At 37.1% G+C, this 15939-nt stretch overlaps 1 protein-coding gene across 1 annotated transcript in view; it reads right to left on the reverse strand.

The window, feature by feature from the left end:
• LOC137023966 (thyrotropin-releasing hormone-degrading ectoenzyme-like) overlaps positions 1 to 15939 on the reverse strand; it is a 161844-nt gene that overhangs the window by 32516 nt on the left and 113389 nt on the right. The window contains exons 10-12 of the mRNA XM_067391097.1: positions 10147 to 10235; positions 8477 to 8610; positions 8280 to 8335 (exon numbers count right to left, since the gene is read on the reverse strand). Of these exons, the coding sequence (XP_067247198.1) occupies positions 8280 to 8335; positions 8477 to 8610; positions 10147 to 10235 (279 nt within the window). The remainder of the gene's footprint in view (positions 1 to 8279; positions 8336 to 8476; positions 8611 to 10146; positions 10236 to 15939) is intronic.

A 15939-nucleotide genomic window follows, 5' to 3' on the forward strand; every position in this document is an offset into this window, starting at 1 on the left:
TTTGGACAGCATTTCTCATGAAAAAGTGGATAAGTATTCATAACAGCACAGATCATAATCAGCGAGCATGTTTATAAATAAAGTTGTTTTCTAAATAAAGTCTGAGGACGCTTGGTGGTGGTGACATTGATCCGCGACCATGGTGTGTTGTAGTCCGTTTATAGCCTACTGTTAACCTTTTATATCTGACGACTTTATTTAGGCTTCAAAATCTATAAATGTTGTGTTAACTTGTAAAAATTATCTTGATAGACAAAACGTGTAAGTGTCATAACCCTTTGTTAAACACAGCTTATTTTCTGCGATTTTCCAAATGTCTATGGGAAAAATGAATAGGCTTTCAGTCGAGGGAACCCATGCGCCGCTAACTTCCGGGTTGGCCTGCAAAAACGTGTCATCCCTGGGGCACTCTATAATATAATGTGAACACAGTCGAGTGGGGGCAGGGGGAGGGTGGAGCAATCGAACTCGGGTTCGGTCTAGGCAGTCGAACCAAGTGTGAAAGCACCCTAAATAAGTCATCGCATCACTGCAGTGGCCGTTAGAAGCTCCGGTTTCAGACGCGCACCTCCGAAATGAGACAAGAGACGTGCATTTAGGACTGCGCATTAGCTTGAACCAGCTTGAAAAATTGTTTTTTGTCATGTTTCGAGCGTTTAGAAACAAAATTTATGAGACTGTTGTTGTCAGATTTCATTGGTGATTTCAAACATGAAATTTAATCGAAAGCTTGGCGAACAGCTTTGGAGAATTTGATGTTTCCCCATTCAAAGAGATAGGAGCTGCGCTTGAATGCCTGAGAGGCGTTTCAAAGATGGCCACCGAGTGAAATGACTTGTCTTAAAGGGACTTTGGTAGAACGTCATGTCATTGTGTACTATGTCGCGGAAGTTAAGGCTTTTTGGACATGTGTCGAATGCGAATGGCTGTCACGCCGGAAGCTTGTTATTTTACTTAATAAAATTTTAAATAAGAATACTTGTCTTAAACAAAGGTATGAGTTTGATTCAGAAGGCCTTTGGGAGGACTAAGGATATTTTTAAATATATCTCCGATCGTGTTCATCTGAAAGAAGATAGTCATATACACCTAGGATGGCTTGAGGGTGAGTAAATCATGGAATAATTTTCATTTTTTGTTTAACTATCCCTTTAAGCACATTTTTATTATATTATAGTGTCATGTAGTCTTTTAGCTTGTAGTTTGCCTTGTTTTGCCTTGTCATTGATTTTCCCTTGTGTATATAAGCCATGCACTGCATCGAAATCGAACACTTCCCTACTATATAGTACACAAAAAACAGTAGCCCAAAAGAGTAGTATTGCTGAATACATATTTGCGGTGCTGTATGAGGGGAGGGCACCAAACTCGGAATTTGGTCTGAACCCAGTGTAGGGACCCAGGTTGGGATAGGAAATATTTAAGTGTGAGGAGATGGGGTGGTGAAAGGATGCTGGAAATCTGCCCTAGGATAAAGCTAGGTTGGCTATCTTACTTTTTCCTGCTGCATTTTGAATTATGGGTGACACTTCTGGTTTAGGGTACTTCCATTCAAAAAAGCTGAAACTAATAATTTCAAAATATAAGCTTGCACTACAAATAATCATTATCCGTCAGTTTGACTGAAATACCTTCATGATTTATTTTCAGATGTCAGGAGAATAACTTAACGCTTGGAATTTTAATGTGATGTGGTATCACAAGAATATCTATGGCAAGAGCTCTTTACAGTTGCTGCTTTTTTTCCTTCTGATTATTTCATTGTTTTCCCTTTGTATTCAGCTGCAACAGTATGAAAAAAGACAACATATACTCTGCATTTATGGACTGTTCTCCCGATGTAATTTACAATATATCCCATGAATATTTCATTGGAATGCCTCTCAGCAATCTCTCCCAAAGTTTTTCTCCCCTGATCCTGGTCTCTTTTCAGGTTTGTTTTCACACGGATGCTTTAAAATGTAATTGTTTCCTCTTTTCACTTCTAATTCCTATTGACAGTTTTTACTGGAATGTTTCTAAAGCAGGTAAATACAATTCATTATCTGTCAAAAAAAGCGTATTATTACATTCATAGAGCGAACATTTCACTGATTGTTTACAGTTTAAAGGAAGTTACACCCATAATTTGTGCAAAGCATCATGGGGTGTAGGAAAACGGTGGATATATATGCTAATTAGGTAGATTATTAGAACATGCTCCTCCCGAACTTTAATAAAACATAATTTTGAAAAACAATAGGCGAAAAGTACTTGTATGACCTATTTATTCTGCTGAGATTGAGAAGGGTGCATTCGATGGACACTTTACTATTCCATTAGGCCATGGGAGAGGATTTAGGAATCGCAGTGAAGTGGCACAGTACATTTTTGAGGTGGATGGATTATTTCGGCAAAGGAGAAGTGCTCACTAACACAGATTTAGACAGATTTGTGAACAATATTTGAGAGAAATAGGCCTTTTGTGTACATAGAAAAAGTCTTAGATCTTTGAGTTCAGCTCATGAAAAATGGGGGCAAAAACAAAAGTCTTTATAATTTTGTTCAATGTACTACCCATATTCATACTATATAGAACATACTTTTTTAATGGTTGTGAAGTAAATTAAAATACAAATGTAGTAGCTACTCTGATATGTGATTTTGGACGCAGCAATCGAGCGTTTTTATTATATATATATATATATATATATATATATATATATATATATATATATATAAAGCAAGTAGGACTAGATGTTAAAATCCCAAATTATTATATTATATTATATTATGTTATAATCTTCTTCTCAATTGATCCAGTAATTCATAATCACAATAAAGGCTTTGTGAGGCAGTATTGATCTGTGTGAGTGATTCCCATCAGCACAAGGGGCATTTAATTAGGTAACATCACTCGAGGCAGCGGCGCCCATTCAGTTTCCTCAGTCATATGAACACCCTTTATCATCCTAGTAATTTACCGAGAAATGAGACATTTTACACATTGTGATTAACGATGATGCTGTTTTTAATATGCAGGTTGGCATTTTCGCTTCTCGAGAACATAAGAGCCAATAACCACCTCCACAGATCTGAGCCCTGAGGTTGAATAAGACATCCTATTAACATCCGCTCATTTTTATTAAGAGTAGCTGTGAACAAAAGAGACAAACAATATGTACTAACCAGACGAAAATCAGGAACAAAAGGATTTGCCTTCAGTCCTGTTAAGTTTCAATTATCAAGCTCTTCGGTAAACAAGGCCGAGCCGAATAAACAGGCTGAATGAACATGACGTACTACAATGCAGGAGGAACAGGCTTCCTTTCTCGGCAATAATGTGACGCAATAAACAATAAATGTTGTCAGTTGACTGAATCGTCGTGGTTGGGAAACATCTGTGGTCAAAGACACAACTCTCCACATGCCTGTTAACCCATTTTAGCCCACCGGCAACTATAGTTGCCGCAGTGTATGGTTGTCATTTTCCTTTTGTACGTTTTTTTCCAGATGTTTTCCATGTTTTATTTCTCAATGACATGCAAGAAAACATCCAAATAAAGGATTTCAAGAACAAAAAAAAGGTATTAACTTCCTTCCTGTGACATGAGGCTGTCAACTTCCTACCCCTACTTATATATATATATATATATATACACATAATCATGAGGGTCTCTAGAATCATCCAAACAAAACAAATCTTACAAGAGATTTATAGTTTTTTGTATACTTAGTCAAATGTCCAAGCGGCAACTATAGTTGCCGGTGGGCAAATGACTTGTAAGTACATATATAATGGGGAAATGGGGTATACTGTGTTTAATGGGTTAATAAATCAAGGTTATTGGTCTTGTTTAGTGCTCTTTGCTTTCATAATATATTATATTGTTATATATTATATATTGTTATTTGTTAATTAATTTATTTTTTAATTAATTTATTTTTTGTTTGTTTGTTATATGTGTCCCTGGACTACAAAACCATTCATAAGGGTCAATTCTTTGAAATTAAGATTTATACATCATCTGAAAGGTGAATATATATAAGCTTTCCATTGATGTATGGTTTGTTAGGATAGGACATTTGGCCGAGACTCAACTATTTGAAAATCTGTAATCTGAAGGTGCAAAAATATTGAAATATTGAGATAATTGCCTTAAAGTTGTCCAAATGAAGTCCTTAGCAATGTATATCCACTCACAATTTATATATATATATATATATATATATATATATATATATATATATATTTACAGTAAAAACTTTACAAAATATCTTCACAGAACATGATCTTTCCTTTATATCCTAATGATTTTTGCCATAAAAGGAAAAAAAAAATAATAATAATTTTAACCCATACAATGTATTGTTGGCTATAGCTACCAATATACCCGTGCGACTTCTGACTGGCTTTGTGGTCCAGGATCGCATATAGGAGTAATTTTTTCTAATGAATGATGTAATTTAACTTTTTTGATTCACAATGCTCTGTTAGAGCAACTTAACGGCTGGACTTTGTTCGGCACTATGTTCCACCACTTTAAGACTAATGGATTTGTTGTTTGTTGTGTTTTCATATTCAAGAAATTATATGCTAGATGCAACTTTTTTGTGTTCACATTGAATGTTCTTCGACTTTGATTGATCTGTTGATCTGTTGAAAGCAGTTATTTTGAGTTAGATGCATAAATGTTCTCCTCTATTCAAATTTTACATTGAGGGGTGCATACAACATATTTGCCCACCGGCAACTATAGTTGCCGCACATTCAAACATGTTTTTTAAGAAAAAAAAACAAAAACCTGGGAACAATAAATGCAGAACAATGTTCACATACATAGGACACTGTTAACAGGACTATATGCATGAAACTATTCAGAAAAATTTGGGCACAAATGGGTTAAAGCCCTGTCTAGATCAACATGAGCCGCACAGCGCTGGCAGATGAGCCTGTCGTTTCACTATGATGAACAGCGGTGCTAATGCTAGCAGAGCATCTGGCAGCTTCCTCATTTAGTTTGGTGGAAGAATAAAACTGACTGTCCAAAATGAATGAATTGTACAATCTGTACAAAACAACAACATTCAATGTTTAAAAAAGTCCACCAGTGAAACCCAAACACTGATTTGGCTTGAGAAATGAATCAATTGGTTTGTATCATCAAGAGTAGCTGCCAGTGAGTGAATATTTCCTTCATTAAGCAGAATTAGTGAGTCTTTGTATCAAACAGAGAGAAGCGTAGGGGGAGCAGTCATTGCTAAAGGGACTAATGGCTGCTTGGCAGCCTGTGGCTTTCTATCTACCGTCAATGTTTTGTCTTTCCTCCTCTCACATAAATGGACATGTGTGAGTTTCCAGCTAATGATGAAGCTCTGAAGGATCTACACGATGAGACAGCAGTGCAAAGGCGGGTAATCAGAGGTTTTCCCTCACTTTCTTATTATCCTCTATGGCAGTAACGACTCAGTAGTCTCACCGCAGATCTCATCTTGATGAGCTACAGGTTTTTACTTCAATAACCCCTTCCCGACTAAAGGAGAAAAGAAGATCAAGAGTACAGTACAGAACAGAAAAAGAGTGCATGCGGCTTCAGATGATGTGAAACAAATGCTTCACATCATCTGAACTAAACTCTGCAGGACCGTGGCACTCTAGGGCCGGATTTGAAGAACCTTGATCTAGATGGTCCATTTGTAATCTCATCGCAAATAATGTCTCGGCTGACCAGCAGATCAACCGAGATGGATGTTAATATGAACAAGTCATTGAGTCTTTCAACACTTTAACATTCATACAGATCGTCAGTCATGATGTAATCTTTTGAAATCCCAGGAAGATGACGATCCATTTGCACTGATTTCTGTAATGTCTGCTGGAACTTTAGGTACAAGCCCCCTGTCTGTTCTTTAATGCTTATGATGTATTATCATTAAGCTCATTTTAGGAAAATCCGGTTTTAGAAATGTGTCATCAAAAAATGAGTTTTATTATTATTAAAATGGACCTTAAGGAAAATAACTTAAAGGGTTAGTTCACCCAAAAATGAAAATAATGTCATTAATTACTAACCCTCATGTCGTTCTCCACCCATAAGACCTTCGTTAATCTTCGGAACACAAATCAAGATATTTTAGTTGAAATCCGATGGCTCAGTGAGGCCCAGGGGCGGTGCCAGGGGGTGGCCAGGGGTGGCCGTGGCCACCCTTGGCCTAAGCTTGGCCACCCCTTTGGCCACCCCGCTCACAACCGCTGTTTCAGAATCATTTTTTTTGTTGACAAGAATTGCGTCTATTTAAACGCAGAACCGTCTCTTTAAGATCACAAAAAAATGGGAGACTTTTCAGGCGCGCACTCCAACTTCGCCTCAGTGCCAGGCTCAAGTCAAACGCGCGCGGAAATGATACAGGTGCCGAATGAGCTTCAGCAGAACAGCAGTGAACGGCGAACATTATATATAGCTTACGTAAATGTTTCTCAATTGGTGGGTTGCAAGACGCGTAGTTTTCAATCACGCGCAAATACGGCGCGCTGTATATTAGCCTATCTTAATAAATAAAGCGTAAAAGAAACTACGAGCATGCAAAGTCGTAGTTCTGTCGTCTGTTAAGTTATGAAATGACAAAAAAAGCAATTAAAGCTACATTAAAACTGTGCATGCATGTATGTAGGCCTATTTGAGATTTATGCGTCACATGTCTCTGGACTAAAATATTCTGCTATGTCAGATCACAATATAGGCCTAAGGCACAAACTGATATGTAATTTTTTTAATGCATACATAAATGTAAGAACTGTGCATTTGTATTAGAAGATGCTAATTTTGCAATAATTTATAAAGTACAAACAAAAGTTATAACATTTAAATGCTTAAAATAATTAATTTTACATTCTGGCATTTATGTGCTGTTGACTTCTGCATCAGCAAATGGGAATTCAAAAGAGAACACTTTTTTTTCTTTGTATGAGATTAATTTAGGTATGATAGAACTGTTGCAATTATTTATTTTGACTATATAGAAAGTTTAAAATTTAGTGTTTACTTTTTTGGTTAATTTTTGAAACAGAATAATCTTTGAACTACATGTAGTTATCTGCATGTCTCATCCATAGATATGCAACAATGGAGAACAAGTTATTGGGGGTTTTGAGAACTAGAACAAGCTGACTGGACAAGTTGAAATTTAGCTATAGTGTGAGCCACTTTACTAATATGCCTGCAAGTGAGGAATGCAAAAAAATAAAAAATAAATAAAATAAAAAGGTCACATTCACTCATCTCAATTAATTAAGTTCAAATGAACTGTATTAGTTGTGTTGTACGCACAGTTCAGTACTTTATTGTCAGACTCGTTTTTATGTTGAAATAATGAAGATTTCTATGCCACCCCAGACTGGTTGCTGGTCCCTGCCTGGCCACCCCTATGAAAAAATCCTGGCTCCGCCACTGGTGAGGCCTCCATAGCCAGCAATGACATTTCCTCTCTCAAGATCCATTAATGTACTAAAAACATATTTAAATCAGTTCATGTGAGTACAGTGGTTCAGTATTAATATTATAAAGTGACGAGAATATTTTTGGTGCACCAAAAAAACAAAATAACAACTTATTTAGTGATGGCCGATTTCAAAACACTGCTTCATGAAGCTTCAGATCATAATGAATCAGCGTGATGAATCAGCGTGATGAATCAGCGGTTCGGAGTGCCAAAGTCATGTGATTTCAGCAGTTTGACAGTTTGACACGATCTGAATCATGATTCGACACGCTGATTTCAACAAAAATATCTTACTTTGTGTTCCAAAGATTAACGAAGGTCTTACGGGTGTGGAACGACATGAGGGTGAGTAATAACTGACAGAATTTTCATTTTTGGGTGAATTAACCCTTTAAGGTCTAGTTTTGTAAAAGTAGGGAAATTGAAATCTTTCATGGAATAACTAAATCGTTATATTTAGTTAGTACAATTTATTTATTTATCTTAACTATGATAAAAAATGACCTATTTTATCACCTTTTTTTTTCTGCTAAAAACCCAGACTCTGACTCAATAGGCCTTTATACTCCAAGAGTTTTTCCTCGCCACTGTCACTTTGTACTTTCTCACTGTAGGTGAACGACCTCCTGAAATAATGTGACAGTTACTGTGACAGTAAAAAGCAGGACACAATTAGCCGGAATCATCCAGGAGTCTCTGCAGGGGTTTGAAGGCTGTTAAATTGATCTCTAGTGCAGGTATCAGACTCTCTGAATGACTCTGCATGTTTCCAGAGGGGTCGTATAACAAACTGAACCCACCTCGCCAGGTTGAAGACGTCATCAATCAGACCGGCCCTGTTGCCCACAGAGATGATCTGTCGTGAGAGAACAGCACAGACATTTAGAATGCAGCAGGAAGTGATGAGAAGAATGAGAAAACGGAAGAATCGTGACAAAAGAAAAACTTGGAAATGGAAAGAGTCAGAACGACTGACAGAGGTGGAAGAAAGAAATACCGTTGGGTTGGTCATCAGCTGTTGAATGAGAAGTCTCCAGTTGTGGAGGTCGTAGTTCACTCTGAAGTAGCCCGTTTGATTGATGTTTCCCAGCAACCACGTCTCGCCGCCCATGTGACCCACTCTGTGAGTCTCTATAAATACAGCAGAAAAAAAAGAACATGAAACAGATGTTTAATGACACTTCTGACAGTCACTGTAGCTCAACTCACATGCATATAAACAGAAACACACAACGTTAAATGATGCCTAGACGCTCACAGACAGATGTGAATATATTCAGATAACAGGGTTCATAATAATAAAATAAACAAAATGTATATAAAACATAAAATCATTTCATTTCTAATGAAATATAACTGAAAATTAAACCAGTCAGTGTATATGGACTGATATATTCTACCTGACTGTGAACTTGCAAAGCTTTTTATGGATATCAGTGTTTAAATTTATCATCTTTAGAATGAAGTCATAAAAACAGTCCTGCATAGAAATATACATGAAGAGATGATGCATTCAGTGTTTTGTATGTACAACATCTGTAAACGAATGTGTTTGCCACGTTCTCATCCTGTAAAATTCCAGCCAGACCTTGTGTTTTTTCATGGGTAACAAATGCACCGGTTAAGTGTTTTCGAGCGCTCATGGACTCAATGGATTTGCAGTGTATCGTGATCCAGGAAGCATCCAACCGTCAGCGGACAGATTGTAAGAGTCATGCGGTGAGTTAATGCATATAAATGGGGTCTTAAAGTTACAGTCTGTGTTTCCTTCAAGAGTCATTGTCTCCGACTCTGTGTAATCTGCATTGTAGTCCTGATGAGGGCTGTTTTTCAGGGAAGGTGAGCAGAAAATTGAGGCTGTTAAATGGTCTCATGATCAGGGGAACTCTGAGCTCTGAGCCAAACGGATCACTCGCAGAGCAAATTCAATTCTGGGACTTGGAATTTGACTTGGAATCGCTGTGGCTCCTTCAAAAAAAAAATCTGCCTGCACAGTAAAATCTCCAGAGTCAAATCAACTCTGCTCAGAGTACATTTGGTCCCTCTCTAAATAGTGTTAAAGTAACACTGAAGCAGAGTTAAAGTTAATGAGATAATTAAGCAATTAACAAGGCTGTGACTGAAGTCAGTTGTAGTTCATGTGTTTCTCTTTTCTTCAGTGATTCTGCTTGTTAACAGCAGGTGTTCATCACTAATGCTCAATCATCACTTAAATAATTGCTTAATTATCTCATTAACTTTAACTCTGCTTTAGTGTTATTTTAACACTATTTAGAGAGGGACCATATGTACTCTGAGCAGAGTTCATTTAACTCTGGAGATTTTGCTGTGTGGTTCTCCCAAAGGAGAGGAATGGAATTGAATATAATGATGGTAGACGTGTGGCTGCTGCAACAGTGTGAGAATCATAGCATTGAGGAGTTTAGTATAAAGGAATTTACATAAATGCAGGTCTTGAGAGCTGAAGTAGTTCAATTTAATGAGGAAATCAAATAAAAAAATAATAAGTATTTAGTATCTGTCACTGGGTGATAGGAACTTCATGGGTCAAGGACATGACACTTATTTTTGTTCAGGTCTAATGTATTACAAAAAATACTTCATGCATAAAATGGCTTGAATGTGATGTGTCCATATGCTAATAAAAGCACTGTGATTAACTGGTACCTGTTTTATTGGAGACCCAGATGATGGTGTCTGTTGATATGTGACTGGAGTTTCCCACTGCGAGTGTCAGCGGGATTTGCCACTGGAAGCTGAAATGAGACAAAGAGAGAAATAACAGATGAGACACTTCTGTTTGATCTCAGGGGTTTAAATGTCACTGCCACAGATACATACTGTATGACGTGCATAATGTGACACATATGGACGCCCACGACTTAATGGGATTGTGGGATACGTTCGAGCGATATTCTCTCTCAGCACCAGCAGGCAAAATCAGGAGTATCAGATGATTGTGAAGCTCAAAGAAAGCCCAGCAGTGTCAAAGCTCAAAGAAATCAGCTTTCATTCTATCCCAGAGTGCTTTGCTCTGCCTCTATTTCTCTCTTGTCACACACACACACAGCTGTGTATCACTCGTCACCCGATCGCTGTCATGTTCCGTGTCGCCACCTCATTTTGATGTCGAATCATCTGTGAGTTTGTGCTTTCATGTGCTTTTGAGTGTGTGTATGAACATCTCTAGGTATGAAAGCACATCCAGTCAAACCCTGTCTGACAGCTGTCACACTGGATGGCCGCCCCTCTTTCAGCCTGTCAAAATGGCTGACACACAGGTGGACGAGGTCTGCTGTCTGCCAGCGTAAATTACCCCAGACAACAAGAACGCAGCAGAGCTGACCGAAAGCAATAAATACTTATGAAGTCTAATGTAAGAATGAATTTGAACAAAGTATTTGAACTTTAACAATTTTCCTCTTCCTCAGCAAAGCCATTCTATTGGCTGAGAGAACTTTTTATAGGCGCTCTGGGAAATTCGGCTGATCCTTGACGCAATCATGGGCAGCAACAGTCAATTCTGTGCTATAGGTTTAATGTTATATTGCTATTTATAATTAAATAAATACATATATTTATATTTATTATATTGCTTATTTCAAATTTTATAGATTTATTTGAAAAATTACCAAATATACTTGGACATGAAAGTCTTGTTAATGATCTTCAGTTTTGTTCAAAGTAATTAAATCAACAGATTGTTAATATCTGAAGAATATATATGTATAGTATTTTAGGGTAAAAAGTGTCCCTTTTGTTGAGGCTAAAGTTGGCCCAGTTGTTGACAAAGACATGGTTAGATTCAAATGGTCAATATCATTATCAAGTTGGGTGTCCACCATATTTATAATGAAGCCATCATATATAAAAATGCATGTTCACGCAAAAATGAAAATTCTGTCATTATTTACTCCTCATCAAGTTGTTTCAAACCTGTATAAATGTCTTTGTTCTGCTGAACACAAAGGAAGATATTTGGAAGAATGTTTATTACCAAGCATATCTAGCCCTCCATTGACTGCTATAGTATTTTTTTTTCTACTACGGTATTCAATGGGGGGGCGAGATCTGCTTGGTTACAAACATTCTTCCAATTATTTGAATATTATATTTGAATAATATTAGCAGAACAAAGAAATTTATACAGGTTTGGAACTACTTGAGGGGGAGTAAATGATGACATTTTCATTTTTGGGTGAACTATCCCTTTAAGGTGTGCCTTTAGCCCCATTGTACTCCATTCAGTGCCTGATAAGAAATGACAGAACAATGCTTAATGGTGTTTTCATTCTTAAATCGTAAAAATATGTTAATGAATGTCATTTAAATTGCATATTGCATCAATTTATCAAAGCTAAAAATGTTTAAAAACAACATCACTTCCTTTGGGTAGCATGTTAATATCTATGTTAGCATGCCACTAACTTCTTAAGAAAAGCTCTTTTCATTAGCTAGAACAACAGATCACGGTAACTTGTCTTTTATATTGAGGCAACATGCTAAAAAACACTCAGAACACCCTGACAACCATATAGCAACACCCTGGCAACTGTCGCAGCAGCCTAGCATTGTGGCAGTGAACTTTACACAGGCACGCACCACATATTCTTCATAAATGCCAACATTTTGTCATCTAATATGAGAAGAGCAGGCTGATTTGATGTCAGTCTTGGCTGTGGGGAAATGGTTGGATCATTAAGGATTTGTGTTAGTTAGGAAAACCGACAGGAATGGACAAAATTCTTTTCAGGATGCTGGTGACTCACCTCCATTCATATTTAATGTGTCTGAATTATGTCTGAATAAGCCTCAATGAATATTCTGTGAAAAGACTGACTGAAATCTGTTATAAAATAATATGGTAACACTTTACTTAAAGCCTTTGTGTTTAATGCATTATAAAGGAATTCATAATGTACGTTATAATACATTATGTATTTTCATAAATAACTGTAACTAAAGTTAAAATACATTATAGTATTTACAGATTCCTTGGTGCACCTGACATTGGTTGTTTGTCATGTGATTTAATGCATTTTACTTTGTAAAAGCATAACATAATTATTATAATGTATTATAACTGTGGTTATAATTATTCATGAGACCATACGATGCATTACACGGTGCATTACATAATTAATGCATAAAAAGTGTTTCTACAAGTTTTTTAAGGGCAGCAGAAACAGCAGACTCTGGAGATGCTGGGATGAAAGTTTATATCACAGAGAATATAACTGTAGCACAGTTGAGAAGACATTATGCATAAGATGAAGCAATATGAAGCCTGCTGGGAAACAGTATTTAAACGCATATGTTTGTAAGGAGACTATAGAGAGAGATTCTGTGGTAGATGAGAGCTGATAACAATACTTATGAATTCCAGTGATAATAGAAGCATCTGTGTGTGCTCAAATGAAATCACACACTGATACATTTACATAAAACTGTGTTCATCAGTGGGATTGAACAAGAGAAGAAAGCAAAAGAAAATTAGAGTTCTCCACAGGCTGGTAATTTGGTGGCTCATGTTTATGTTAATTTACGGAAGCGTCTGTTATCGTCATCGTTATTTACATCCCTCAGGAAGTTTGTGTTATGGCCCAGAGCTTTAGCTAAAGCACGAATGAAGAGTTCAAACTTTGCAGCAGACGGATAAAGTGTGTGTGAGATGAGAAATGTGGGCGTCATATAATGTTTATGGAACAAACCTGTGTTTCTTATCTACAGTTGTAGAAAGTATATTTAGTAGATTTCAGTTGTAGATATTATTTAACCAGGAGGGGACATGTTAGGTTCACTTACTTTTGTGGGAATGTCATATTAACTTGTGGGAACGTGATAATAAGTTGTGGCCACAAGATCATTTTGTTGAGGTAACGACATCCTAATAGCGTGGCCTCGAAATCTTATGTTAAGGGAACGACATCTTGTGGTTTATAAAATCTTCAAAGATCACATGGGCTCCTCTTTTTACCCCAGTCATAAATGACTTTATTATTTGTTAAAGTTTCCCATTGTTTGTTTTTTATTGCTTTGATTGGAATATTAAAAAAAAAAAACGGGACTTTATTTGTGACCTAACATGGATTCGCTTGACCTTTTGTATTTTTTAAGGCATCGCAACAGGACTATCTTGCCAAAATTGAGCAAGACAAGGTAAAGTTGTGATTTTTTGATTGTTTATAAATATGTAAATTTACAGTAAGAGGCCGTTTTAAAACGTTATGTATGTTGAGTCTCATATTACGGTGACTAGTATTACGGTTCACTTAGTTTTCTAAAGGAAACACGAAAATAAAGTTGAGGCCACGAGATACTAAAGGGGACCATAATGCCCCTTTTACAAGATGTAAGTCTCTGTGAATGTGTCTGTGAAGTTTCAGCTCAAAATACCCTCATTTATTATAGCTTGTCAAATTTGCCCCTATTTGGGTGTGAGAAAAAACATGCCATTTTTGTGTGTGTCCCTTTAAATGCAAATGAGCTGCTGCTCCCAGCCTGCTTTCCAGAAGAGGGCGGAGCTTTAACAGCTTGTGCTTCGGCTGCTCAACAACAAAAAAACTGGACAATCTCACGCAGCCAAAATTACGATTGTCAGTAACTGTGTTCAGCCTTACATTGTTCAAACTGAAGTCGAACACTGATGGAGAGACTCAGGAAGAACTTTTAGAGTGCATCTGGACATTTCTGAATGGTTAATGGATAAACTGATGTAGCTGCTGTGGAGTTGATTCAACTCATCGACTAGCATCATGTTAATCTTTTGTGCAAATCCAGCATTGACTTGACCCTCGTTTCTGAAGCAGTCTGGTTTCACATAAAATGACGGCATGGTAACAACACTCTACTACAACAACTCTTCCTCTTCTCTAAAGCAGCCCAACATGGCCTCACCTCCTTTTGTTGCGTGTTCTTGAGGGCAGGGTTTATGTAGATTTTAGTGTTAGTGATGTCACTAACCCAGGAAGAAGCTCGTTGTAGTCCCTCCCAGCCGTTTGTTGTAGTCCTTAAACAGAGAATTCTTTAAAAGAAAATATCTCCCTTTGCATTGAACTTTGATTGTCGTAACTTTGCAGATGTTGTTTATGCTCTAACAGCAACATTACACACTAACTACAGTTAAAAAAGTGAAATCATAATCAACCACCCCTTTAATTTGTGGGATCGTCATATTAACTTGATAATAAGTCATGGCCACAAGATCATTTTGTCGAGGTAACAACATCCTTATGTCATGGACAAGCAATGTAAAGTCGTGGCCTCGAAATCCTATGTTCCGCGAAAAATATATTTATCTTGTGGCCACAACTTCTTTATGTTTAGGGGAATGACATCTAGGCCTATTTCCCATGGCCACGAGTTAAATGCATAAACAAACCTGCGTGATCAAAGGCTTAATGGACAATAATATATATAATATGTAATAACAAGCTAGAGGCAGTTCATTACAGTGATTTTACCACGGTCAAGAGGAGTTATTATGCGCAATGTTAAGATGGCAGAAACAGAATTAAAAAAGGTAGCAATTTTTAATATATAATAAATGTGTTCATATTTGGAGGTTGCTAGTTTGTTCCAAAGTTGTTGTTTTTTTAAGTATCAAAAAAAAAAAAAACTTCAAGAGATTAAAAATTCAGGCAATTTATAATTAGTAATAAATGACCGAGAAATGACTGGGCCTTCAATATCACCACGGTAAATTAGTAACAGCTGTGCCTACATTTAAAATTCACAGTGATTAACCACCATCCTCTCTTTTTCTTTTTCTGCTCATGGGTTGTGATGTCTCAGTCTCTCCGTCTCTCTGTGTGAGTGTGATAATATCTCAGGCTCTCTTTAGGGACCGCTGGCTTTTGCAGTCTATAATGAGTCACTGGGGGCTTTTGTGGCTCAACATGTGTGATACTGTAAATCCTCACAACACTTTTTTTATCCAACACCAGTCGCAATGAAGAGAAGAAAAAATACAAGTGTTTTCATTTGAAAGCTTCCATGGATGTCCACACTGGCTGGAGTGTGTGTCGAGCTTGAGCTGTTGTGTTAATTTATGTTTTGTAGACTTGTGCTTGACTTTCAGTCAATCATCCAGCAGTGGTTTGAAACCACTGAGACCGTGAAGAACTGGACAAAAGAAGATTAGGATGTTTTGCTGGGTGGGTTAGAGAAGAAAGACTGGGATGTGTTGGATATTGAGGAAAACTATGTACCCCACAGAGACCATCACATGTAGCTAAACATCTGCTGACGTTTGAGATGGATTTCTGGAAGACCAGGGATTCATTCAGTTGGAGAACATGGAGGTGGTGAAGTCTAGTAATTCACCCGAACAGACATATTTACACCTGCTAATACCATTAAGTGATCCAGTCACAAGTGGTCAGATATGAATGCAGGTATAAACAGGTTTATTGCCAGGTTCTTGATTATATTCTTTCATTGTGGGTATCTGATCATCAC

This window comes from Chanodichthys erythropterus, chromosome 8 (assembly GCF_024489055.1).
Source record: "Chanodichthys erythropterus isolate Z2021 chromosome 8, ASM2448905v1, whole genome shotgun sequence".
Taxonomy (NCBI): domain Eukaryota; kingdom Metazoa; phylum Chordata; class Actinopteri; order Cypriniformes; family Xenocyprididae; genus Chanodichthys; species Chanodichthys erythropterus.